Source organism: Lagopus muta, chromosome 3 (assembly GCF_023343835.1).
Source record: "Lagopus muta isolate bLagMut1 chromosome 3, bLagMut1 primary, whole genome shotgun sequence".
NCBI classification, from domain to species: domain Eukaryota; kingdom Metazoa; phylum Chordata; class Aves; order Galliformes; family Phasianidae; genus Lagopus; species Lagopus muta.
This window is the reverse complement of record NC_064435.1, coordinates 627,343-652,822: the sequence shown is the minus strand read 5'-3', so window position 1 is coordinate 652,822 and position 25,480 is coordinate 627,343. Positions and strand designations below refer to the sequence as shown.

The following is a 25,480-nucleotide window of genomic DNA, read 5'->3' as shown; positions in this document are numbered from 1 at the left end:
GAGCTGCGTCGGTGCCATCAGCGCTTTCATCCGTCACCACCGGTTGGAAAGGAGCAGCTTTGCTCTCTGCATTTCTCTCAATAGATTTTCCTGTTCCTTCGGTCCTCCGGGCCGCCGAGGGGACCTGATTTTTTAACGGGGAGAGATGATCACAGAATCACAGAATCACAGAATCACCCGGGTTGGAAGGGACCCCAAGGATCATGCAGTTCCAACCCCCCTGCCTGGCAGGGCCACCAAACATCCACATTCAGATCTATGTGTCCCTATGTGTCCCTACCTGTCCCTATGTGTCCCTATGTGTCTCTATCTGTCCCTAACTGTCCCTATGTGTCCCTACATGTCTCTACGTGTCCCTATCTGTCCCTATGTGTCCCTATGTGTCCCTATGTCTCCCTATCTGTCCCTATGTGTCCCTATATGTCTCTGTATGTCCCTATGTCTCCCTATCTGTCCCTACATGTCCCTATGTGTCCCTATATGTCTCTGTATGTCCCTATGTCTCCCTATCTGTCCCTATGTGTCTCTGTATGTCCCTATGTCTCCCTATGTGTCCCTATGTGTCCCTGTATGTCCCCATGTGTCCCTAAATGTCCCTATGTGTCCCTATGTGTCTGTACATGTCCCTAAATGTCCCTAAATGTCCCTATGTGTCACTATGTGTCCTTACGTGTCCCTATGTGTCCCTGTATGTCCCTATCTGTCCCTATCTGTCCCTATGTGTCTCTATATGTCTCTGTATGTCCCTATGTGTCTCTGTATGTCCCTATGTGTCCCTACATGTCCCTATCACAGAATCACAGAATCACCCGGGTTGGAAGGGACCCCAAGGATCATGCAGTTCCAACCCCCCTGCCTGGCAGGGCCACCAAACATCCACATTCAGATCAGGTTGCCCAGGACCCCGTCCAACCTGGCCTTAAACACGTCCAAGGACGGGGCATCCACAACCTCCCTGGGCAGCCCGTTCCAGGGCCCAACCACTCTCCTAGTAAAGAACTTCCCCCTAACATCCAACCTAAATCTTCCCTCCTTCAACTTAAAACCATTTCCCCTCGTCCTGCTGTTGTCAGCCCTTTACCTGCCTTGCTTTCCATACGTTGCTTGGCAATTCACTGTTGGCAAATGGTTCGGATTTGTCTTTTTGCTGTCAGGTTTGCCGTCGCAGCTTTTGTGGCAGAGTCCATCTGAGCCGTGACTTTATCATCATTTCACTTGCAGTGATGAAATCATTTTTTTGTTCCTCTTTCTGATCTTTATGAAACATTCACAACTGAGTGAACTGGATCTGTTCAGCCTTGAGAAAAGGAGACTGAGAGGGGACCTGATCCAGGTCTGTAAATATCTGAGGTGTGGGGGGCAGAATGGCGAGGCCGGACTCTTTTCATTGGTGAGTGGAGACAGGACGAGGGGAAACGGCTGGAAACTGCAGCATAGGAAGTTCTGCACCAATGTGCACAAGAACTTCTGTACAGTGAGGTGACGGAGCACTGGAACAGGCTGCCAGGGAGGTGGGGGAGTCTATGGGTCCCAACGTGTCTCTATGGGTCCCACTGTTCACTGGAACAGGCTGCAGGGAGGTGGTGGAGTCTCCTTCTCTGGAGATGTTCAAGACCTGCCTGGATGCCGACCTGTGCGACCTGCTGTAGGGAACCTGCTTTGGCAGGGGGGTTGGACTCCATGATCTCTGGAGGTCCCTTCCAACCCCTACAGTTCTGTGATTCTGTGATTCTGTTCCTCAGGACGCATCAGACTTGGTGGCGCGTCTCTGCGATGCAATGAATGGCTTTTCAAATTGTAATCTATGAGAACTGACAGCGTTTCCTTAGGAATTAAGCATAGCGCTGTGTTAGGAACCGTTCCTTCTTGGAAAGAGTGGCTGTTGGCACCGGGGGGTGGTGGGATCCCCATCCCTGGGCTGGAGATGTGGCACTTGGGGACGTGGATTAGTCGGGATGGGCTGGGGTTGGGTTGGGGGATCTTGGAGGTGTCTTCCAACCGTAATGATTCTGTGATGCTGTGTAGGGACGTGGTTGGTAGGGGTGGGGGGAGAACCTTCCTGAAGCAGGAAATCTGACATGTGCTTAGTATTTCTTTACAGCTGTTCTTGTAAGATCAGGGAAGGTCTACAGGAAATTCAAAGGTTTTAACTTTTAATTGGGAAGCTGAGGCTGCCTCCTTTTCCCTTTTATCCCCTGGATGGAGAGTAATTGGAACGTGGCTGACTTTGTCCCTTAGGAAACACAGTTTGGTGGTCCAAGTAAATTATTTTTGTTACTTGTTGAAGATAATCAAGCTACTAAGAGTTGTTTTTTCATGTAAGTGGGAGCAATTTGTGCGACCTGCTGTAGGGAACCTGCTTTGGCAGGGGGTTGGACTCGATGATCTCTGGAGGTCCCTTCCAACCCCTACGATTCTGTGACTCTGTGGGGGGTTGGGGGTGGGTTCAACCTCTCCTGCTGTCCCATCACTGCCCAATGCCGACACTGTGGAGCTGTGGGCTGCTTGAGACGACGTCCTCAGCACCGTGGGTTGGACGTTCCTGGGCACAGCAGGGTGCCCTCGTGGCCAACATGGCGTCCTGGGGTGCATTGCACAGAGCGTGGCCAGCAGGTTGAGGTGATCCTCCCCCTCTGCTCTGCCCTGCTGAGGCCTCACCTGGAGCACGGCGTCCAGTTCTGGGCTGCCCAGCACAAAACAGACAGGGAGCTCTTGGGAAGAGTCCAGCGGAGGGCCACCAAGATGGTGAAGGGCCTGGAGCATCTCTGCTATGAGGAAAGGCTGAGTGAGCTGGGTCTGTTCAGCATGGAGGAAAGAAGGCTGAGAGGGGAGCTGATCCAGGTCTGTCAATATCTGAGGTGTGGGGGGCATGGTGGTGAAGCCAGGCTCTGTTCAGCAGTACATGGAGACAGGACGAGGGGAAATAGCCGTCAGCTGCAGCAGGGGAAGTTCTGCATGAATCTGCATAAGAGCTTCTGTAGGTGAGGCAACGGAGTGCTGGAACAGGCTGCCAGGGGGCTGTGGGGTCTCCTGCTCTGCAGATAATGAAGGTTAGCCTGTGTGACCTGGTGTAGGAACTGCTTTGGCAGGGGTTTGGTCTCCATGTTCTCTGCAGCTCCCTTCCAACCCCTACGATTCTGTGATTCTGTGACCCACATCCCCACGTTCCCCACGGTGGCTCTTTGTGACCCTTCTGCATGCTCAGCTCTGGGGATTCCCACTGGGTCCCATTGAGCCCTAACCCCGACCTTCCTCCCCAGGGTTCCTCGTGCTGCACGTCGGGGAGGACCACTGCCACCAGGTGGACCTGGAGCAGCTCATCTCGGGTGAGTGCCACGGGGGGACCCCACGCTGTGCCCACCCTGCCACCCCGCAGAGTCCTTCCTCACCGCGAGAGGGACGTTGAGGTGCTGAGTGTCCAGGGGGCAACGAAGGGGGAAGGGTCTGAGCACAGCACTGCGGCTGTGGGGTGGGTCAGGCTGGAGCAGAGGGGACTCGAGGAGGAGCTCATCGCTCCCTACAACTCCTGCAGGGAGGTTGTTGTCAACTGAGAGTGTTGGCTTCTGCTGGCAGGTGACAGCGATGGGACGGGAGGGGGTGGCCTTAATTGCACCAGGGGAGGGTCAGGTTGGAGATTAGGAAACATTTCTTCCCAAAAAGAGCAATTGGGCACCATAACAGACTGCCTGGGGTCGGGCATGGTGGTGGGGTCACCGTCCTTGGAAGTGCTGAAGAACTGTGGGGATGTGGCACTTGGGGACACGGTAGTGGTCATGATGAAGTTGGATTGGGTGACTTTGGAGGCCCTCTCCAACCTTAATGACTCCATGGGTTCTATTTAGGGTTACAGTGAGGGTGGTTTGGGGTTGGACTGGATGACCTTGGAGGTCTCTTTCAACCTGAGTGAGTCTGTGGTTCTATTTACAGTCATGGTGGGTTGGGGTTGGGGTTGAGGATCTTGGAGGTCTCTTCCAACTATGTCCATGACCACACAGTGGACAAGGAGGAGATGAGTTGACCTCCGGACTCAGGGATCTTGGAGGTCTTGTCCAACCTTGATGACTCTGTGGGTCTGTTTATGGTGATGGGGGTGTGTGTTGGGGATGGAATGGATGACCTTGGAGGCCTTCTCCAACCTTCATGACCCTATGGATCCATTTAGGGTCATGGTGGGATGGGTTGGGCTTGGAGTTGAACTGGATGACCTTGGAAGTCTTCTCCAACCTTCATGACCCTATGAATCTATTTAGGGTCATCGTGGGGTGGGTTGGGGTTGGAGCTGGGGATCCTGGAAGTCTTTTCCTACCTTGATGACTCAGTGGTTCTGTTTAGGGTCATGGTGGGGTGGGCTTGGAGTTGAACTGGATGACCTTGGAGGCCTTCTCCAACCTTAATGATCCTACAGATCCATTGAGGGTCATGGTGGGGTGGGTTGGGGTTGGAGTTGAACTGGATGACCTTGGAAGTCTTCTCCAACCTTCATGACCCCATGGATCTATTGAGGGTCATCGTGGGGTGGGTTGGGGTTGGGGATCCTGGAGATCTCTTCCAAGCTTGGTGACGCAATGGTTCCATTTTAGGTCATGGTGGGGTGGGTTGGGGTTGGAGTTGAACTGGATGACCTTGGAGGCCTTCTCCAACCTTACTGATCCTACAGATCCATTTAGGGTCATGGTGGGGTGGGTTGGGGTTGGAGCTGGGGATCCTGGAAGTCTTTTCCTTCCTTGATGACTCAGTGGTTCTGTTTAGGGTCATGGTGGGGTGGGGTGGGGTTGGAGTTGAACTGGATGACCTTGGAGGTCTTCTCCAACCTTCATGACCCTATGGATCCATTGAGGGCCATGGTGGGGTGGGTTGGGGTTGGAGTTGAACTGGATGACCTTGGAGGTCTTCTCCAACCTTCATGACCCTATGGATCCATTTAGGGTCATGGTGGGGTGGGGTGGGCTTGGAGCTGGGGATCCTGGAAGTCTTTTCCTACCTTGATGACTCAGAGGTTCTGTTTAGGGTCATGGTGGGGTGAGTTGGGGTTGAACTTGGGGATCCTGGAGATCTCCTCCAAGCTTGATGACACAGTGGTTCCATTTAGGGTCATGATGGGGTGGGTTGGGCTTGGAGTTGAACTGGATGACCTTGGAGGCCTTCTCCAACCTTACTGATCCTACAGATCCATTGAGGGTCACGGTGGGGTGGGTTGGGGTTGGAGCTGGGGATCCTGGAAGTCTTTTCATACCTTGATGACTCAGTGGTTCTGTTTAGGGTCATGGTGGGGTGGGTTGGGCTTGGAGTTGAACTGGATGACCTTGGAGGCCTTCTCCAACCTTAATGATCCTACAGATCCATTTAGGGTCGTGGTGGGGTGGGTTGGGGTTGGAGTTGAACTGCATGACCTTGGAGGCCTTCTCCAACCTTCATGACCCTATGGATCCATTTAGGGTCATGGTGGGGTGGGTTGGGGTTGGAGTTGAACTGGATGACCTTGGAGGTCTTCTCCAACCTTCATGACCCTATGGATCCATTTAGGGTCATGGTGGGGTGGGTTGGGGTTGGAGCTGGGGATCCTGGAAGTCTTTTCCTACCTTGATGACTCAGTGGTTCTGTTTAGGGTCATGATGGGGTTGGCTGGGCTTGGAGTTGAACTGGATGACCTTGGAGACCTTCTCCAACCTCAATGATCCTACAGAACCATTTAGGGTCATGGTGGGGTGGGTTGGGCTTGGAGCTGGGGATCCTGGAAGTCTTTTCCTACCTTGATGACTCAGAGGTTCTGTTTAGGGTCATGGTGGGGTGGGTTGGGCTTGGAGTTGAACTGGATGACCTTGGAGGCCTTCTCCAACCTTCATGACCCTATGGATCGATCCATTGAGGGTCATGGTGGGGTGGGTTGGGGTAGAAGTTGGGGATCCTGGAGATCTTCTCCCAGCTTGGTGACACAATGGTTCCATTTAGGGTCATGGTGGGGTGGGTTGGGGTTGGAGTTGTACTAGATGACCTTGGAGGTCTTCTCCAACCTTCATGACCCTATGGATCCATTTAGGGTCATGGTGGGGTGCTTTGGGGTTGGAGCTGGGGATCCTGGAAGTCTTTTCCTACCTTGATGACTCAGTGGTTCTGTTTAGGGTCATGGTGGGGTGGGTTGGGCGTGGAGTTGAACTGGATGACCTTGGAGGTCTTCTCCAACCTTCATGACCCTATGGATCCATTTAGGGTCATGGTGGGGTGGGGTGGGCTTGGAGCTGGGGATCCTGGAAGTCTTTTCCTACCTTGATGACTCAGAGGTTCTGTTTAGGGTCATGGTGGGGTGGGTTGGGGTTGAACTTGGGGATCCTGGAGATCTTCTCCCAGCTTGGTGACACAGTGGTTCCATTTAGGGTCATGGTGGGGTGGGTTGGGCTTGGAGTTGAACTGGATGACCTTGGAGGCCTTCTCCAACCTTCATGAGCCTATGGATCCATTTAGGGTCATGGTGGGGTGGTTTGGGGCTGTAGCTGGGGATCCTGGAAGTCTTTTCCTACCTTGATGACTCAGTGGTTCCATTTAGGGTCATGGTGGGGTGGGTTGGGGTTGGAGTTGAACTGGATGACCTTGGAGGCCTTCTCCAACCTTCATGACCCTACGGATCCATTTAGGATCATGGTGGGGTGGGCTGGGGTTGGAGCTGGGGATCCTGGAGATCTCTTCCAAGCTTGGTGACACAATGGTTCCATTTAGGGTCATGGTGGGGTGGGTTGGGGTTGGAGTTGAACTGGATGACCTTGGAGGCCTTCTCCAACCTTACTGATCCTACAGATCCATTTAGGGTCATGGTGGGGTGGGGTTGGTGATCCTGTAGATCTCTTCCAACCTCAATGACCCTTTGGTGAACGTGGTGGGGATGAGTTGAGCCCTGCACTCAGGGATGCTGGAGATCTTTTCCAACATCACCAGTTCCGTGACAGCGCTGGGAGCAGACGGGGACACCACGCAGTGGGGTTCCTGGTTATGGGGCAGCGCTCCCAGCGATGGGGCAGCGCTCGGCTCCCGGCGAAGGGCTCATAAAAAGCCCGACTGAAGCCGGTGGCATTTTGGAGCAGAGTTAAGTAATTTTCCTGGATTTCAGGGATTTTTTCCTTGTCACTGGTGACCTCATAGTATAGAGTAATGCACGGAAACTTTCGGCTCGTTCCAAGAGAGCTTAAAAAACACTAAAAAAGGAAAAACTATCTTTCCGTTGGCTCCCTGAGCCCCGTCCAGAAGAAAGAGGGCTGTCTGTTAGCAACAGTGAAAGATAATCCGGGTGTGAGTAATGGGGGGGGGAGCGACGGGAGGGGCCGAAAGGGGGGGAGGGGGGGGGGGCACCCCCGGGGCGGAGGATGAGGAGAGCAGGAGGGGGATGTGGCATAAATCAGGGCGAGTTGAGGGGGAAGGAGGGGGGGGGGAGGGAAGGGGGAGGGGGAGGGCGAGCTCTGCTTCGCTAAGAGTAAAATAAACAGCTCCTGGAAAAACGGGATGGCGAAATGCAGTGGGGTTTGCGCTGCTCGGAAGGACGGCTGCCGGCTGCCGGCGTTGGGAAATGCGCGATGGGGAGGGGAGGCTGCGGGACAGACTGCCCTCCTTCTTCCATCCCCCCATCCCCCCCACCCCGCCTCGTTGGGACGTTCCCCCGGGGGGGGGGGATGGGGAGGATCCGCTGAGGGGGGTCCTGGGGGGGTCACGGATGGGGATAGAGAGTCCCCAAAGGAGTCCCCAAGTGGATTTGGGGTTTTCCATGGGTCCTCAAGAGTGGATTTTGGGGGTTCGAAATGGGGGGATTTGAGGTCTCTAAAGGGATTGCGGGGTCCTAAAGGGGGATGCAGTGTTCTTGAAATACATATGGGATTCCCAGGGGGGTCGTGGGGGGGTCTCCAAGAGTATTTCGGGGTATCCCAAGTGAATCTGGGGTCCCTGAGGGGATGTAGGATTCTCAAAGCGGATATGGGGTCTGCAGGGGTCCCCCAAAGTGGATATGGGGTCCCCAATGGGGATTTGGGGTCCCCGAAGTGGATATGGGGTCCCCAATGGGGATTTGGGTTTCCCTGATGTGGATTTGGGGTCTTCAAAGAGGATTTGGAGTCCCCAGAAGGGATATTGTGTTCTCAAAGTGGATTGGGGGGACCCTGAAGGTGATGTGGGGTTCCCAAAGTGAATTTGGGTTTCCCGGAAGGATTTGAGATCCTCAAAGCAGATTTGGGGTCCCCAAGAGTATTTCATGGTCCTCAAAGTGAATTTGGAGTCCCCAAGGGTATATATGGGTTCTCAGAATGGATTTGGGGTCCATAGGGGGATTTGGGGTCTCCAAGGGGAATATGGGTTTCCCAAAGGAAATTTGGGGTCCCCAAAGGGGATATTGGGACCCCAAGGGGATGTGGTGCTCCCAAAATGAATTTGGGGTCCCCGAGGGAATGTAGGGTTCTCAAAGTGGATTTGGGGTCCACGGGGGGGGAGGGGGAGGGGGGATCTGAGGTTCCTAAAGTGGATATGGAATCCCCAAGAGTATTTGGGAATCACCTCAGTGAATCTGGGGTTCCCAAAGGGATATTGGGTTTTCAGTGTGGATTTGGGGTTCACAGTGGGATTTGGGGTCTCCAGAGTGGATTTGGGGTCCCCAAAGGGGTTTTGTATCCCTGTTGTGGATTGAGGTTCTTCAAAAAGCATCTGGAGTCCCCAAAGGCGTATGGTGTTCCCAGAGCGCATTTGGGGACCCCAAGGGGACCCAAAGGGGGGATACGGTGTTTCCCAAAGTGAAAATTGGGACCCCCGAGGGGATTTGGGGACCCCCAAGGACACAGGGGATTCCCAGAGTGAATTTGGGATCCCGGAGGGGATTTGGGGTCGCGGTGCCCCCTCCTGATGTGTGTGACGGTGAGGATGGAGGCCGGGGGAGGGAGATGGGCAGCCCCCAACCCTGACTCCCCCCCCTCACCTCGTGCTCTGTTCCCCGCAGCCCTCAACCTCCTCCTGAAGGATCCGGTCCCCGCCGTCCGCATGAAGGTGGCAGAGACCCTGGGCCGCCTCGTCCGCATCCTCTGACCCCACGCAGCACTATGGGGTCGGAGCCCCACAGCCATCACCACGTGCCCACCCCAAGGGCACCCCGCTCCGCAGCGCCATCGTCCTCCTCCACTTCCCCCCCCCCCCCCTCTGAGCCATGGGAGCCCCCAGCCCCCGGGATGGGCACAGCAGGTGAACGGACCCCTATGTGGTGGGTGGGGGGGGGGGGGTCCCAGGAATGTGAGCGTCCCCAAACACGCCTGTACATAAACTTATTTTTCGATAATAAAGCTCTTTGCTCCTGGTTGGGAGGTGGTGCGGGGTGAGGGATGCGGCCCAAGTGGGGCTTTGTTAGTGAGGGAGGGGGGGGGGACGTTAATGATGGCAGAGGGTTTGGAAGTGGAGGGGGAGAGGTGGGGGGGGGGCCTTGTCCCTCATTCCTTGTGCTGCATCTGTGCTGCTTCAGTGGGGTCCAGAATGATGGAGTGGGGCAGCAGTGGGTCAGGCCCTATGCTGTAGGGTGGGGGGCCAGGAACCGTATGGGGCTGATCCTAAGCCTCCGAGGACCCAGGCTGACTCTGACCCCACAAACTGGGGTAGGGGGAGATGTGCCCCGGCCTTTTGCTGTTGCTTACACCCCAGCCTTGATCCCACTGCTCAGCTCTGGAGCAGCAGGAGCAGAATTTTTGGGGTCCCCACACGGGGTTCGGGCTGTGAAGGGAACAAACCCCACGGATGTGGGTCCCGCAGTGGGGTCCTGTAGGGCCGTGTGGTCAATGTGGGTCGGGGAAGTTGGCCCATGGACAACACTGAGCTCATGGTAGGATGGGATGAGCTCACAGTGCGGCTGCGGGACCGTGGGGTCAGAGGGCGGCACGTGGGGCTGGAGGGGGGGGAAGCTGGAGGGTTGGGGGGCTCTGGGTGTTTGTGGGGTGTGCTATGGGGCAATGTTACCCCTATATGTGTCCCTGTGGGGCAAAGTGGGTGCAGGTCCTGTGCATTCAGCTCGGGAGCATCTCTCCTGGCCATGGGAGATGATGTGGGGGCAGGCAAGCAAGGAGAAACCCCACAAACGCTCTGGGGGGGGGCTGGAGGGCACCACGCTGGGCTGCACCGCACAGGAACTGGGGTGCTGGGGCGCTCCTTGGTGCAGCCTAGGCTGAGCTGGAGGTGGAGAACACAGAGATGTGACTCTGTACCCAAAAATCAATTTAATGAGAAATGAGAAAGGTTCCAGAGTCCATGGGTAGGAGCGGAGATGTTCCCGGCCGGTGTTGGGGTGCCTGCGTTGGGGTTCTGGAGTTGGGGTGTCGGTGTCATTGGGGTGCTGGTGTTGGGCAGCAGCTACGTGTAGAGCCGGACGGTGCCGTCGGCTCCGGAGGAGAAGACCCACGGCTGTGTGGGGTGGAAGATGACATCGAGGACGCCCAGGTCCAGGGTCAGCGCGTGGCCCTTCAGCACCTTCACTGGCACCAGCAGCGGGTTCTGCAGCAGGTCGCTGTGGGGAGATGGGTCAGTGTGGGGCTCTGGATCCACCCGCGGGGTCACCCCATCGATGCTCTGCACCCTCTGCCCGATAACCGACCCTCTGCTGTCCCCCCGCCCCATGGGAAGCCATCAAAGCCCCCTGGCCCGACTCCCACGTACTTGTAGACCATGCCATGGCACACAATGACGGTCCCGTCGTCTGAGCCCGAGGCGAAGAGCGGGTAGTGCTTGTGGAAGGCCACGCTCCTCAGTGCCTTCCTGTGGTGCCTGCAAAGAGTGAGTGCCGTCAGCGCAGGGGGATCGTAAAGTCATGGCATCATGGGATGGTTGGGATGGAAGGGTCCCAAAAGTTCATAGAGCCATGGGATGGTTGGGTTGGGTTGGGTTGGGTTGGGAAGGGTTGGGCTGGAAGGTCCCAAAAGCTCATAGAGCCATGGGATGGTTGGGTTGGGTTGGGTTGGGTTGGATTGGAAGGATCCCAGAAGCTCATAGAGCCATGGGATGGTTGGGTTGGGTTGGGTTGGGTTGGAAGTATCCCAGAAGCTCATAGAGCCATGGTATGGTTGGGTTGGATTGGGTTGGAAGGATCCCAAAAGTTCATGGCATCATGGGATGGTTGGGTTGGGTTGGAAGGATCCCAGAAGCTCATAGAGCCATGGGATGGTTGGGTTGGGTTGGGTTGGCTTGGAAGGTCCCAAAAGCTCATAGAGCCATGGGATGGTTGGGTTGGGTTGGGTTGGGTTGGGTTGGAAGGATCCCAGAAGCTCATACAGCCATGGGATGGTTGGGTTGAGAAGATGCTTGAAGATCATAGAGCCATAGAATGGTTGGATTGAGTTGGGGGGGATCCTTAAAGATCTCAGAGCCATGGGATAGTTGGGTTGGAAGAGTCCCTAAAGCTCATAGAAGCATGGTTGGGTTGAGTTGGGTTGGGTTGGGTTGGTTTGGAAGGGTCCTTAAAGATCATAAAGCCATGGGATGGTTGGGTTGGAAGGGTCCCTAAAGCTCATAGAACCATGGTTGGGTTGGATTGGGTTGGAAGGGTTCCTAAAGCTCATAGAACCATGGTTGGGTTGAGTTGGGTTGGGCTGGGTTGGAAGGGTCCTTAAAGATCATAAAGCCATGGGATGGTTGGGTTGGAAGGGTCCCTAAAGCTCATAGAACCATGGTTGGGTTGAGTTGGGTTGGGTTGGAAGGGTCCTTAAAGATCATAAAGCCATGGGATGGTTGGGTTGGAAGGGTCCCTAAAGCTCACAGAACCATGGTTGGGTTGAGTTGGGTTGGATTGGGTTGGAAGGGTCCCTAAAGATCATAAAGCCATGGAATGGTTGGGTTGGAAGGGTCCCTAAAGCTCATAGAACCATGGTTGGGTTGAGTTGGGTTGGGTTGGGTTGGGTTGGAAGGGTCCTTAAAGCTCATAAAGCCATGGGATGGTTGGGTTGGAAGGTCCCTAAAGCTCATAGAACCATGGTTGGGTTGAGTTGGGTTGGAAGGGTCCTTAAAGATCATAAAGCTGTGGGATGGTTGGGTTGGAAGGGTCCCTAAAGCTCACAGAACCATGGTTGGGTTGAGTTGGGTTGGGTTGGGTTGGAAGGGTCCTTAAAGATCACAGAGCCATAGAATAGTTGCATTGGGTTGGAAGGGTCCTTAAAGATCATAAAGCGTGCCTACAGAAATGCTGCTCCTAGAGCACCAGATTTGGGGCTTTCTAGCGTGTATTTTGATTATTTATTTCTATGGGACACCAAATCCTTGTTCATTGCTTCTACAATTAGGGGCCAGGCAGCAGAACAAAACCATGTAAAGATAATTATCACTTCTCTCTGGGAAACCCCCGCCTCGGGTTAACCTGTGTTTGTCACTCGGGCTCTTTGTACAAGGAGTTCAGTCCGTGATAACTGAAAGATGACGAAGATGCTTTGTGATTACCACTAAAATAAATGTATGGATTAATTGGGAGCTGGAACAGGGTGCTTATCCTCACTGGAGATCAGTGGGGTGTCTGTAGGACCCTGAGTGCAAGAGGCAGCGCTGGGAAATGAGGGACCCTCATCGATGGCACCTTCTGCTTCAACCCTACATGCGTTTCAACAAAGCTGACTCCGAAGGTCAGTGCTTTGGAAAATGGCAATAATAAAACCTGTGTGAGGTCCTGAGCTCTGCAGCACGGGGAGGGAAGGATGGGGGCGGCCCTGTGGGGCCGGGGCTCACCGCAGCAGCTGGTAGGGGCCGGGTGGAGAGGTCCAGGTCGAACCAGGCCAGCTTGCTGTCGTAGCTGCCGCAGATAACGTTGTCACCTGGGGGAGGGAAGGGGACATCCATCGCCAGGTGAACCCCACACACCTCCTAGGCACCCCAGGGCGCTCCGTTCTGGCGCCACCATCCATACCTGCGGGGTGGATGGCCATGCTGGACACCCACTTGCAGTTGGCCATCAGCTTCTTGGTGAGCTCCTGCTTGAGGAGGTTGTAGACGCGGACGTAGCGCTGCGTGGCCACGAAGAAATAGGGCCGGATGGGGTGGAAGAGGACGCACTGCACCAGGCCTTTGCTCTTGCGGAAGGGGTTCTGGCTCCAGCGCTTGCTGGTCTGGTGGATCAGCACTTGCATGTTGCTGTTGTCGGCCACAACGGTGGCGAAGTAATCGCCCTTCCCGTGCCAGGTCACTTGCTTCAAGGCCTGCGGACAGCGGGGAGGAGTCAGACCCACGGAATCATAGAATGAGGGGTTGGAATGGTCCTTAGAGAGCGCAGAATCGTGGAATGGGTTGGGCTGGAAAGGACCTTAAAGATCAGAGAGCCATGGGATGGTTGGGTTGGGAAGGACCTTAAAGATTCCAGAGCCATGGAATGGTTGAGTTGCGTTGGATTGGGTTGGGAAGGACCTTAAAGATCAGAGAGTCATGGGATGGTTGGGTTGGGTTGGATTGGGTTGGGAAGGACATTAAAGACCATAGAGCCATGGCGTGGTTGGGTTGGAAGGGTCCCAAAAGCTCATAGAACCATGGGATGGTTGGGTTGGGTTGGGTTGGGTTGGGTTGGGTTGGGTTGGAAGGATCCCAAAAGTTCATAAAGCCATGGGATGGTTGGGTTGGAAGGGTCCCAAAAGCTCATAGAACCATGGGATCATTGGGTTGGGTTGGGTTGGGTTGGGTTGGGTTGGAAGGGTCCTTAAAGATCATAAACCCACGGGATGGTTGGGTTGGGAAAGCCTTAAAGCTCATAGAAGCACACGGTAGTTGAGTTGGGAAGGTCCTTAAAGATCACAGAACTACAGAATGGGCTGAGTTGGAAAGGAGCAACCCAACGCCTCACCCCAATCCAATGCCGTCTACTTGACCTTGTTGATTCCCACAGGTCCCCTCCCCAAGCCCATCAGCGGGGCTGCCCCACACCATCCCCCAGCACTGCCCCATCCCCACCTTGCTGTGCTGCACTGTCAAGCGGATGCCTCTGCTGTGCTCCTCGCTGGTGGCTGTGACCCACTGGACAGGCTGCACACGCTCCTCCTCTGGTGGCACGTAGGACTCCAGCACCTGGTCAGTGGCCCCATAGAGCAGCTTGTCCCCGAGGCACGGGTTCACCAGCAGCACCGACTGCTCCCTGCAGTGTGGGATTGGAGAAGGAAGGGGTCAGGGCACTGCTGGTGAGGGGAAACCCTTCTGCAAGCCCTGCGTGATGATGGTGGGACGATGGGTGGGATGGTGCGAGCCTGCCAAGCTCTTCTATTGCCAAACAAGGGACAGGAGCTCGAGACCAGAGTCCCCAGTGCTGGAGGTGAGTCCCCAGGATCTCCCTAGAAGCTGAAAAGCTGTGGGAGAAGAAATTCAGCGACACGGAATCACGGAGTCGTTCTGGCTGGAGAAGATCTCCGTGCCCACCGTGGCCAATCCAAGAATCACTGAACCACTGAAGTTGGAAAAGTCCTCCAAGATCAGCGCGTCCAATTGCCACGGGAAGCTCCTGGTGGGGGCTGGAGGGTGCAGGACAGGGCAGGGGGACACTCACACGCAGACGGCCACCAGGCAGACGGTGGGGTTGGGGTTCCAGGCGACGCTCTTCACCACGCCGCCCACAGGCAAGGTCTTCATGCAGCGCGCCGTGCTCACCTCCCAGAAGCGCACCGTGCCGTCATCAGAGCCTGCAGGCAGCGTGCAGTCAGTGGGGCACGGAGTCAGGGCATCGTTACGGTGTTGGAAAAGGCTTCCAAGACCATCGAGTCCAACCACCAACCCATCCCCAGTCAGAGTCATTAGAGAAGATCACTAGGATTATGGAGTCCAACCATCGACACATCCCCACCATCTTCCCGCTTAAGAGTCACTAAAGACCACTAGGATTATGGAGTCCAACCATCGACACATCCCCACCATTCTAGAATCATAGAATCATTGAATCACCAAGGTTGGAAAAGACCTCCAAGCTCCCCCAGTCCAACCGCTCACCCATCACCAGCAGCTCCCACTGAACCACGGCCCTCAGTACAGCATCCAGCCTTTCCTTCAACACCCCCAGGCTCGGTGCCTCCCCCACCTCCCTGGGCATCCATTGCAGTGCTGCCCACCTTCTGACACCTCATTCTTCCTCATGTCCAGCCTGAATCTCCCCTGCCGCAGCTTGAAGCCGTTCCCTCTGCTCCCATCACTGATGGCACCAGAGCAGAGGCCGACCCCCAGCTCCCTGCAGCCTGCCTTCAGCAGCCATAGAGAGCAGTGAGCTCTGCCCTGAGCTCCTCTTCTCACACTGAACATTCCCAGCTCCTTCAGCCTCTCCTCACCAGCCCTGTGCTCCAGACCCCTCACCATTTCATTGCCCTCCTTTGAACACATTCCAAGGCCTCAATATCTTTCCTGCAGTGAGGGGCCCAAAACTGGACACAGCACTCGAGGTGCGGCCTCACCAGTGCTGAGCACAGGGGATGGATGCTCCCCTCTCTGCTCCTGCTGGCAGCACTGTTTCTGATGCAGGCCAGGCTGCCATTGCCCTTCCTGGCCACCTGGGCACACTGCTGGCTCCTGTTCAGCCCAGCATCCATCCATACCCCCAGCTCCATTTCCTCTACGCCGTCCTCCAGCCACACCGCCCCAAGCCTGCAGCCTCGCCTGGGGTTGTTGTAGCCCAAGTGCAGGACCCGGCATTTGGCCTTGTTGAACTTCATCCCATTGGCTCCAGCCCAGCTCTCCAGCCTGTCCAGATCCCTCTGTATGGCCTCTCCACCCCAGATCCACGCTTCCAGCCCATTTGGTGTCACCTGCGAATGTACTGAGGGTGCACTCGATGCCCTCCTCCAGTCCATCAATAAAGATATTGAGGAGGACAGGCCCAATGAATCACATCACAGTCACATCACAGAATGATGTGATTGCTGGAGCTGGAGAAAACCACTAGGATTGTTGGGTCCATTGACCCATCGCCACCACCTCCCACTCAGAAACTGATGGGAATTGTCAGGGTTGGAAAAGACCACTGAGATCAACGAGTCCAGCTGTCTACTCACCTCCATTATCTCCCCACTCAGAGAATGATGAGCTCGTTGCCATTGGAGAAGACCATTGAGATCGCTGACTCGTCCACACCACCTCCCCACCACTCAAACAATCATGGAATCAATGGGGTTGGTGAAGACCACGAAGATTGTCAAGTCCAACCACTGACCCACCCCCACCTTCTCCCCACTCCATTCATTAAGATTGGAAAAGGCCACTGAGATCACTGAGTCCAACTGCAGGCCCATCCCCACCATCTCCTCACTCAGAGAACCATGGAATCGTTGGAGCTGGAGGCCACTAAGATCCAACCATCAACGCATCCTCACCATCTCCCACTCATATTCATCAAGTTCAACCACTGACCCTTTCCTACCACCTCCCACTCAGACAATTGTCTGGTCAACTGCTGGTCAACCATTGGTCAACCGTTGGTCAATCATTGATCAACCACTTGTCAACCGTTGGTCAACCATTTGTCAAACATTGGACAACCGCTGGCCAACACTTGGCCAACCATTGGCCAACCAGGACCCCCAGGTCCTTCTCCACAGAGCTCCTTTCCAGAGCCTGACCCAGATCTGCCTCACTCCCTGCAGGCGAACAGTCCAGGACAAGATGACAGGCGCAGACATAAAGCTGACGGACGAGCAGGTGGATCTGGTGCATCATCTCCAGAAAGGACAGACAATTGTCAGGGTTGGAGAAGACCACTAAGATCATCGAGTCCCACCATCGACCCACCCCCACCACCTCCCAGCTCAAAAGAGTCATTAAAGTTGGAGAAAAGCACTGATGTCACCAAGACCAACTGCTGACCCATCTCCCCCATCTCCCCACCGAGAAAACTGTGGCATCAGTGGGGTTGGTGAAGATGGTAGAGTCCAATAATCGACCCCCTCCCCACCATCTCCCCCCTCAAAAGACTCACTGAAGTTGGAGAAGACCGCTAAGATCATCGAGTCCAACCACCGACCCACATCTGTAATCACAGAACTGTTGGGATCGGAGAAGACCGCCGAGTCCATCGTGTCAGCAGTTAGTCTCAGCGATCTCAGCGGTCTTCTCCAACGGCAACCATCTCATCATTCACCACTCATTGTGGTGGTGAATGGAGTCAAATCCAGCTGGCGACCGGTCGTGAGTGGTGTTCCCCAGGGGTCGGTGCTGGGGCCTGTCCTCTTCAATATCTGTATTGATGGCCTGGATGAGGGCATCGAGTGCACCCTCAGTAAATTCGCAGATGGCACCAAATGGGCTGGAAGTGTGGATCTGCCTGGGGGAAGCGAGGCCCTACAGAGGGATCTGGACAGGCTGGAGAGCTGGGCTGAAGCCAATGGGATGAGGTTCAACAAGGCCAAATGCCGGGTCCTGCACTTGGGCTACAACAACCCCAGGCGACGCTGCAGGCTTGGGGCGGTGTGGCTGGAGGACGGCGTAGAGGAAATGGAGCTGGGGGTATGGATGGATGCTGGGCTGAACAGGAGCCAGCAGTGTGCCCAGGTGGCCAGGAAGGGCAATGGCAGCCTGGCCTGCATCAGAAACAGTGCTGCCAGCAGGAGCAGAGAGGTGATGGTTCCCCTGTATTCAGCACTGGTGAGGCCGCACCTCGAGGGCTGTGTCCAGTATTGGGCCCTCAATGCAAGAAAGACATGGAGGCCTGGAACGTGTTCAAAGGAGGGCAATGAAATGGTGAGGGGTCTGGAACACAGGGCTGGTGAGGAGAGGCTGAAGGAGCTGGGAATGTTCAGTGTGAGAAGAGGAGCTCAGGGGAGACCTCATTGCTCTCTATAACTTCCTGAAGGGAGGTTGTAGTGAGCTGGGGGTCGGCTTCTTCTCTTGTGTCATCAGTGATAGGAGCAGAGGGAATGGCTTCAAGCTATGGCAGGGGAGATTCAGGCTGGACATGAGGAAGAATGAGGTGTCAGAAAGGTGGGCAGCACTGCAATGGATGCCCAGGGAGGTGGGGGAATCACCAAGCCTGGGGGTGTTCAAGGAAAGGCTGGATGTTGTGTTGAGGGACATGGTTCAGTGGGAGCTGTTGGTGATGGGTGAGCGGTTGGACTGGGGGAGCTTGGAGGTCTTTTCCAACCTTGGTGATTGTATGATTCTATGATTCTATGATTCTCTGAGTGGGGAGATGACGGAGGTGAGCAGACAGCTGGACTCGTTGATCTCAGTGGTCTTTCCCAACCTTAACGAGCGGGGAGCTGGTGGGGGTGGGTCGACGGTTGGACTCGACGATCCCAATGCTCTTTTCCAACCCTGACAATTCCATCAGTTTCTGAGAGGGAGGTGGCGGAGACGAGTCGATGCTCGGACTCAACCATAAGGGCTGCCCAGGGCTCCTTGGGGCCTCACCGCTGCTACGGCCGCGGCTCAGCGCCACGCGGGGCGCCGGGAGGAAGAATGAGACGTGAGCGGGGGCCGCAGCAAGAAGAACAGCCCCCACCCCGCAGCTCTGCCCGCGGTCGGCTCCCGGCGCAGCTGCTGTGCTGGCAGCCCGCCCGGCTCGATGCGGCGCGGCACGGCGCGGCTACGGCTCGTTGTGGGACGCGGCCGTGGGCGCAGGTAGCGGTGGCACGCGCCGTGTCCCCGCAGCTCGGGGTTATTTTTAACGCCTGAGCTCAGCTTGCGTTCCCAACCCGGGGCCAGGAATGCCGAGTTGTGCAACCGGCCGCCGCCGCGGCCACCGGGAGCTGGCAGCCGGGAAGCGCCGCGCGCTATAAAAAGCACATGTGCCTTAGTGGGCTGTTAACTGCCATCTGCTCTCAATCTGCAGCCTCCGGGGCTGCGCCGCGCTCACTTTCTCCGCTGTTGGGATGCAGACTCCTGGGTGGGGTCCTGGAAAAACCCACGGAGCCGCGAGCGGCTGCGGGACGCGGTGCTGTGGCTCTGGGCCCAGGCTCCCCCCCCCCATCCTCCCCCCCACAACAGCTCTGACACGTGCAGAGCCCCGGGCTGGCGCACAGCAGGGCTCCGGAGCAGCTCCAGCAGTGCCAAAGCGTTCGGTGCCGCCGCCACGGTGCGGGGCCGTACCTGATGCCAACCACTGCCCGCTGGGGGAGACGCTGAGGCAGCGCACCAGGCTGCTGTGCCCGCGGTACACCTGGGGGAGGAAGGGAAAAGGAGGGGGGTGAGGGTCTGCGGAGACCCCCTCCCCACCCCCCCCAGCTCTGCAGCATCCAGCGCACGGCACGGTGCAGCCGTCGCCCCCCGGCTCTGCACAGCTGCTTACCAGCGCCTGCGTGGTGGGGAAGGGCTGCAGGTCCCGCGGCTTTGGCAGCTTCGGGATCAGATCCTCGGGATCCACGTTCGGGATCCACGTTCACCTGTGAGAGGCGCAGAGTGGGACACGACCCAGGACTCGGTCACAACTCCGCGTGCACCACCGTGATCCGGCACACAGCGCACTGTGTGTGGGGGGCACACATCGAGCAACGCCCGCTCTGTACGTCCCCCAGGACACGTGGCGGGGGGTTCTGGGGTCAGGGAGGCTCTCACCCTCATCTTCCTCTGCCGTGGGCACAGATAGAGGTCGAGGCAGCGCTCGAAGCGCTCGTGGATGAAGCGGGGATAGGCCGGCACGGCGCGCAGGCAGCGGTACTGCTGCGGCACGAAGTTCAGCCGCCGCTCGGCCGGCTCCTGCTGCTCCCACGCCAACTTCTACAGGGGAAAAATGGGGTCAGCAGGGTGGGATGGGGCTTGGGTGGTTTCCTGCCCACGGCCGGGCCCCCTACCCCCCTACCTCCTCCTCGCTGAGCAGGTACTCGGGCGGGGGGTTGTAGGACTCCTCGTGGCCCGGCAGCTTCATCTTGGGGGCTGGGACGTGCATCTTGTGGCGGCCCAGGATGGAGTTGGGGTCCTCGTGGGCCCAGAGGTCGTAGTACGTCGGGGTGTCCTCCTTGGGCTTGCGGGGTTTGATCCAGCCCATCTTGATGGCATGGACCAGCTTGGAGACCTGAGGGATGGGGATGGGTCAGGCCCAGGGCCGCCAGGACATGGTGTGTATGGGGAAGATGGGGATGTGAGGTTGGAAAGCGATGCCCTGAATGCAGCTCTGCCCCCAAGGGTGCGTGGGGCCACACAGGACTGGGGAGGTGCCACAGGGTGTGCAACAGCTGCTGCTATGGGGATGGTGGTGGGTATGGGTGGGCTACAGTGGGGATGGGAATATGGCTGAGACAGGAGTGCTTCGAATGCTCAGATACACGCTCCCAGCCCCTCGGAGCTCCCACTCTCACCTTCTCCTTCTCAATGAGGGATGGGATGAAGCTCCGTTTGTCCGCCGGGCGGTTGGTCACTGGGTGGATCATGACCTCATGGGTGAAGAAGTCGATGGCCGGCTGTGGAGACACACAGAGCCGCTGAGCTGCTCCCACCCCAACCAGACCCCACTCTGTGCCACCCGGGAACGCAAAGAAGGCCATGACCCACCTCGTAGGGATTGAAATGCACATCCCCAAACTGTCCTTTCTGGAGACGATGCACCAGGTCCACCTGCTCGTCCGTCAGCTTTATGTCTGCGCCTGTCATCTTGTCCTGGACTGTTCGCCTGCAGGGAGTGAGGCAGATCTGGGTCAGGCTCTGGAAAGGAGCTCTGTGGAGAAGGACCTGGGGGTCCTGGTTGGCCAATGGTTGGCCAAGTGTTGGCCAGCGGTTGTCCAATGTTTGACAAATGGTTGACCAACGGTTGACAAGTGGTTGATCAATGGTTGACCAACGGTTGACCAATGGTTGACCAGCAGTTGACCAGAGGCTGAGAATGAGCCAGCAGTGAGCCCTGGTGGACAAGAAGGCCAACAGTGGCCAACAAGCTGATTGCTAGCCAGAAGAAAGCCCTGGTGACCAAAAGGACCGAGGGGAAACTGGGGTGCATTGCACAGAGTGTGGCCAGCAGGGTGAAGGAGGTGATCCCCTCTCTGCTCTGCCCAAGAGGCCACAGTTGGAGCACTGGGAGGTGCTCCCCAGAGATGCACCCACGGATGGGGCCCTGGGCAGCCTGAGCTGGTGGGGTGCTCCCTGCCCATGGCAGAGGTGGGGCTGCGGGTCCCTTCCAACCCAACCATCCCACGGCTCTATGATGCTCACCAGTAGTCAGGGTTCTCCATCTTCTCCAGGAACTTGTCCAGCTCGTCTTTGTTGCGGATGGGTTTGTAGATCCTCTTCCCCTCCAGGTCGTAGCCAATGTGTGGGAAGTCCTGGTACCACTCCATGGGGATGTTGCCCACCGTGTTGCGAATGTCCTGGAGCAGGGAGGATGAAGCAGGGTGAGGGAAGGGTCTGGGGTCTGCACGTGGTCATGGGTCTGGGGTGAAAGCAGCCAGTGGGACTGCCACCATGCAACCACACAATCACAGAATCACAGCATGCCCAGGGTTGGAAGGGACCTCAAGGATCACGAAGCTCCAACCCCCCACTGCATGCAAAGCCACCAACCTCCACATTTCACAGCAGCCCAGGCTGCCCAGGGCTCCATCCAACCCGTCCTTGAACACCTCCAGGGATGGACGGGGCATCACAGCCTCTCTGGGAAGCTGTTCACCACCCTCTTGGTAAAGAACTTCCCCCTGACATCCAACCTCAGTCTTCCCTCCCTAAGGATCAGCACAGCCATACAACTGCCAGCATGGCTACAACCTACACCACAGCCACACAACCATAGCATGGCCACACAACCATCAGCATGGCCACAAAACCATCAGCATGGACACACAACCATCAGCATGGCCACGACCTACACCATGGCCACACAACCATAGCATGGCCACAAAACCATCGGCATGGCCACAAAACCATCGGCATGACCACAAAACCATCAGCATGGCCACAAAACCATCAGCATGGCCACGACCTACACCATGACCACAAAACCATTGGCATGGCCACAAAACCATTGGCATGGCCACAAAACCATCAGCATGGCCACGACCTACACCATGGCCACAAAACCACAGGATGGCCACACAACCATCAGCATGGCCACGACCTACACCATGGCCACACAACCATCAGCATGGCCACAAAACCATCAGCATGGCCATAAAACCATCAGCATGGCCACAAAACCATCAGCATGGCCACGACCTACACCATGGCCACAAAACCATCAGCATGGCCACACAACCATCAGCATGGCCACAAAACCATCAGCATGGACACACAACCATCAGCATGGCCACGACCTACACCATGGCCACACAACCATCGGCATGGCTACAACCTACACCATGGCCACACAACCATCAGCATGGCCACAAAACCATCAGCATGGCCACGACCTACACCATGGCCACAAAACCATCAGCATGGCCACAAAACCATCAGCATGGCCACAAAACCATCAGTATGGCCACGACCTACACCATGGCCACACAACCATCGGCATGGCCACACAACCATCAGCATGGCCACAAAACCATCAGCATGGACACACAACCATCAGCATGGCCACGACCTACACCATGGCCACACAACCATAGCATGGCCACAAAACCATCGGCATGACCACAAAACCATCAGCATGGCCACAAAACCATCAGCATGGACACACAGCCATCGGCATGGCCACAAAACCATCAGCATGGCCACAAAACCATCAGCATGGCCATAAAACCATCAGCATGGCCACAAAACCATCAGCATGGCTACGACCTACACCATGGCCACAAAACCATAGCATGGCCACACAACCATCGGCATGGCCACAAAACCATCAGCATGGCCACAAAACCATCAGCATGGCCATAAAACCATCAGCATGGCCACAAAACCATCAGCATGGCCACGACCTACACCATGGCCACCCAGCCATCAGCATGGCTACAACCTACACCATGGACACAACCTGTAGCACAACCAGACAACCATCAGCACGGCCACCCAACCACCCCTACAGCCACACAACCATGGGCATGGAGACACAATGATCAGTACAGCCGCACAACATCGGCACGGTGGCCTCACTCCTCACCCCTCGGCCGCCTCCTTTTCATGGTCTGGGGTCGGGATGAAGCCAGGTCCCGCTGTCCTCTCCCCCTCAGCCCCGGTGTTACACAACGCAGGGACCCCGTCCCCAATTACCAACACCCCGAGAGGAGGTGTGAGGGTGACCTGTGCCCCCCACACCCCGCAGTCAGGGGTCACCCTCACCCCGCCGCCATCTGTTCCCCATAAACACCTGCAGAACTGCACCGGGGCCTCCACGGAACAGCGCCGAGCGCCCCGAGGAGCGGAGCTGCCGGGAGCCCCCGGGCCACACCGCACCCATCCATCACTCCTGAGCACACGTCAGCGCAGGATGTGCGCGGCCTCGAGGGAACCGGGCAGGAATTTCCCGAGCTGAGGGGACACGGTCGGGATCACGGCGCTCCGGGACCACCCCACGTCTCCGTGCAGACAGACGGACACAGGGATGTCGGCTCTGGATGCCTCATCCCTCATCTGCGAGCTGCCCCCGTTCCTGCAGCTGAAGGGGATGATGGAGAGCGATGTGGGGGGACAGCAATATCTCAGGGCACGGGGTGCTGAGCCCAGCACTGAGCTTGGCACGGATGCTCCCATGCGGTGCCAGACAGAGGTTGGAACTGACCTCCAAGATCCTCAAGCCCACCCCGCCATGTCCCCAGGTGCCACATCTCCATGGTTACTGAACACCTCCAGGGATGGTGACCCCCTCCCCCCCCCCCGTCCCTGTGCCGGTGTCTGACTCCTCTCTGGAGAAGAAATTGTTCCTAACATCCAACCTGACCCTCCCCTGGTGCCACGTGAGGCCATCCCCTCTCATCCTACCGCCGTCCCCAGCAGCCAGATAGGGGATGTGTCGGGGACTCAGGTGGCTGCACAGCACACGGTGCTGGGACAGACAGAGGGGACAGGGGTGCAGAGACCCTTGTGGGGCAGCTTGGCTTTCTCAGAGCCGTTTCCCTGCACGATGCTCCCATCACCTGGATGCTCCCATCACCTGGATGCTCCCATCACCTGGATGCTCCTGTCACCTGGGCGCTCCCCTCTATGTGGGTGCTCACCCCTCACCTGGGTGCTCCCCACACCTGGGTGCTCCCCGCAGCCCCACACGCATGGGGGCGAGCTGAGGGCACAGCTGTGCACTCACAGCAGCGTTTGCTGCAGGCGCGCTCGGCCGTGTTTACAACATCCCGGGCTGTGCTGGAGCTGAGACACGCAGACGGAGCGTCTCTTCCCCAGGCAGCTCAGCTCCGCCAGGCGCTGCGGACTCTCAATGCAGGAATCCCTGGGTGAAGTTCTTGCCAGGATCTCAACGAGCCTGGGACGCGTTCCCTGCACACAGCAGCTCCGGGGGCCCCGCAGATACACGGAGGTGCTGCCCCGACGCTGCTGTGCGCACCGAAAACAGGCACCGTGCCGCGCAATGCAGCCAGGATGGATCCCCCCAACCGACTCCCCCCATCCCCGGAGCTGTGTCCCCAGCTCTGCCCATCCCGGGGGCAGGGAGCGAAGCTCCACGTGCCATCGGTGCCAGCGTTGATGCCAATGCGCACCAAAGCCCCATAGAGACGCGCACAGCCGTGGGGACGCGCACAGCCTGTGGGGCAGATCCAGGTCCCGTCCAGCCCCCCCCAGGTGATGTGGGGGATCCCCTGAGCTGCAGCCCCACGCCTGGGCGGTGCCCCCTCCCACCCAACGGTGCTGGCAATGCATGGCTTGGGGGGGAGGGTGCGGAGCGCTGGAGGCAGTGCCGTCACTCAGCGCACGTCTGGAAGTTGTTCTTGGATGGGCCCTGGGCATTCCTAGACGCACATTCCTGGCAGCTGGAGAGAGTCGTAGGAAAGATTCTTTGCTTGAAAATATCCGGTCCACGTGGAGGAGAGGAGGGGATGGGGAGAGCTGCGCCACGGCACCCTCTGTGCCCCGGGGCTGGGGGTCAGCAATGGGGTGAGAGCTGCGCCCCATAAGTGAGCAGGACTCTGTGCCCCAGGGCTGGGGGCTGCCCCTCACCTGGGCAGGGTGCCTGTGGGGTCCTGCACTGGGGGTGGTGCCATGGGGCTGGGGGTTCTGGGGGCTGCGGGAGAGGCACTCCCATAAATGGGGTTACATAGAAAGGACACGAAGATGGGGCAGGGAAACCCCCAGGAGCAGGGCAAGGCTGCGGGCAGCAGCCCCTCTGCCATCATTTGGGGGCACTGGGGCCAAACTTCCAGGTAATAAAACTGTGGCAGGAGTTGGAAAGGACGTGAGGGGGGGGGGATTTCAGACTCTGCTCTGTGCCGGGGTGGTGGGGGTGGGGGTGCAATGCAGCATCAGGATGTGGCCAGGAGTGGGACAGTGGTGGCCAACGGGATGGGATGGAGCAGCGGGACACAGCCAGGAATGGGACAGCAGTGGCCAAAACGGGATGGGATGGAGCAGCGGGACACAGCCAGGAGTGGGACAGTGGCGCCCAATAGGACGGGATGGAGCAGTGGGACACAGCCAGGAGTGGGACGGCCGTGGCCAATGGAATGGGATGGAGCAGCGGGGC

At 57.3% G+C, this 25,480-nt stretch overlaps 2 protein-coding genes and 1 long non-coding RNA gene across 4 annotated transcripts in view; 1 reads left to right on the top strand and 2 right to left on the bottom strand.

Moving 5' to 3' along the window:
* LOC125691184 (maestro heat-like repeat-containing protein family member 1) overlaps positions 1–9,167 on the top strand; it is a 146,356-nt gene extending 137,189 nt beyond the window's left edge. Inside the window, 2 exon segments of the mRNA XM_048940225.1 lie at positions 3,261–3,326; positions 8,963–9,167. Of these exon segments, the coding sequence (XP_048796182.1) occupies positions 3,261–3,326; positions 8,963–9,048 (152 nt within the window). The 3' untranslated portion in view covers positions 9,049–9,167.
* Positions 5,217–6,141, bottom strand: LOC125691190 (uncharacterized). 2 transcript variants are annotated; one of them, XR_007376033.1, is made up of 3 exons: positions 6,094–6,141; positions 5,479–5,579; positions 5,217–5,302 (listed from the first exon to the last, which is right to left on the bottom strand). It is a non-coding gene; the product is annotated as an uncharacterized LOC125691190 (long non-coding RNA). The 2 variants fall into 2 exon arrangements; XR_007376032.1 differs by having other exon boundaries at positions 5,234–5,321; positions 5,410–5,579.
* Positions 9,168–10,228: 1,061 nt separating the features above from the next.
* On the bottom strand, positions 10,229–24,061 carry LOC125690803 (ribosome biogenesis protein bop1-like). The gene is given in 15 exon segments (XM_048939522.1): positions 10,229–10,507; positions 10,657–10,764; positions 12,709–12,725; positions 12,727–12,794; positions 12,887–13,175; positions 13,918–14,098; positions 14,504–14,636; positions 19,021–19,090; positions 19,220–19,298; positions 19,484–19,647; positions 19,730–19,942; positions 20,226–20,327; positions 20,419–20,536; positions 21,073–21,271; positions 24,016–24,061. Coding segments are annotated over 15 exon segments (1,941 nt in total). The 3' UTR covers positions 10,229–10,353.
* Between the last annotated feature and the right edge of the window lie 1,419 nt (positions 24,062–25,480).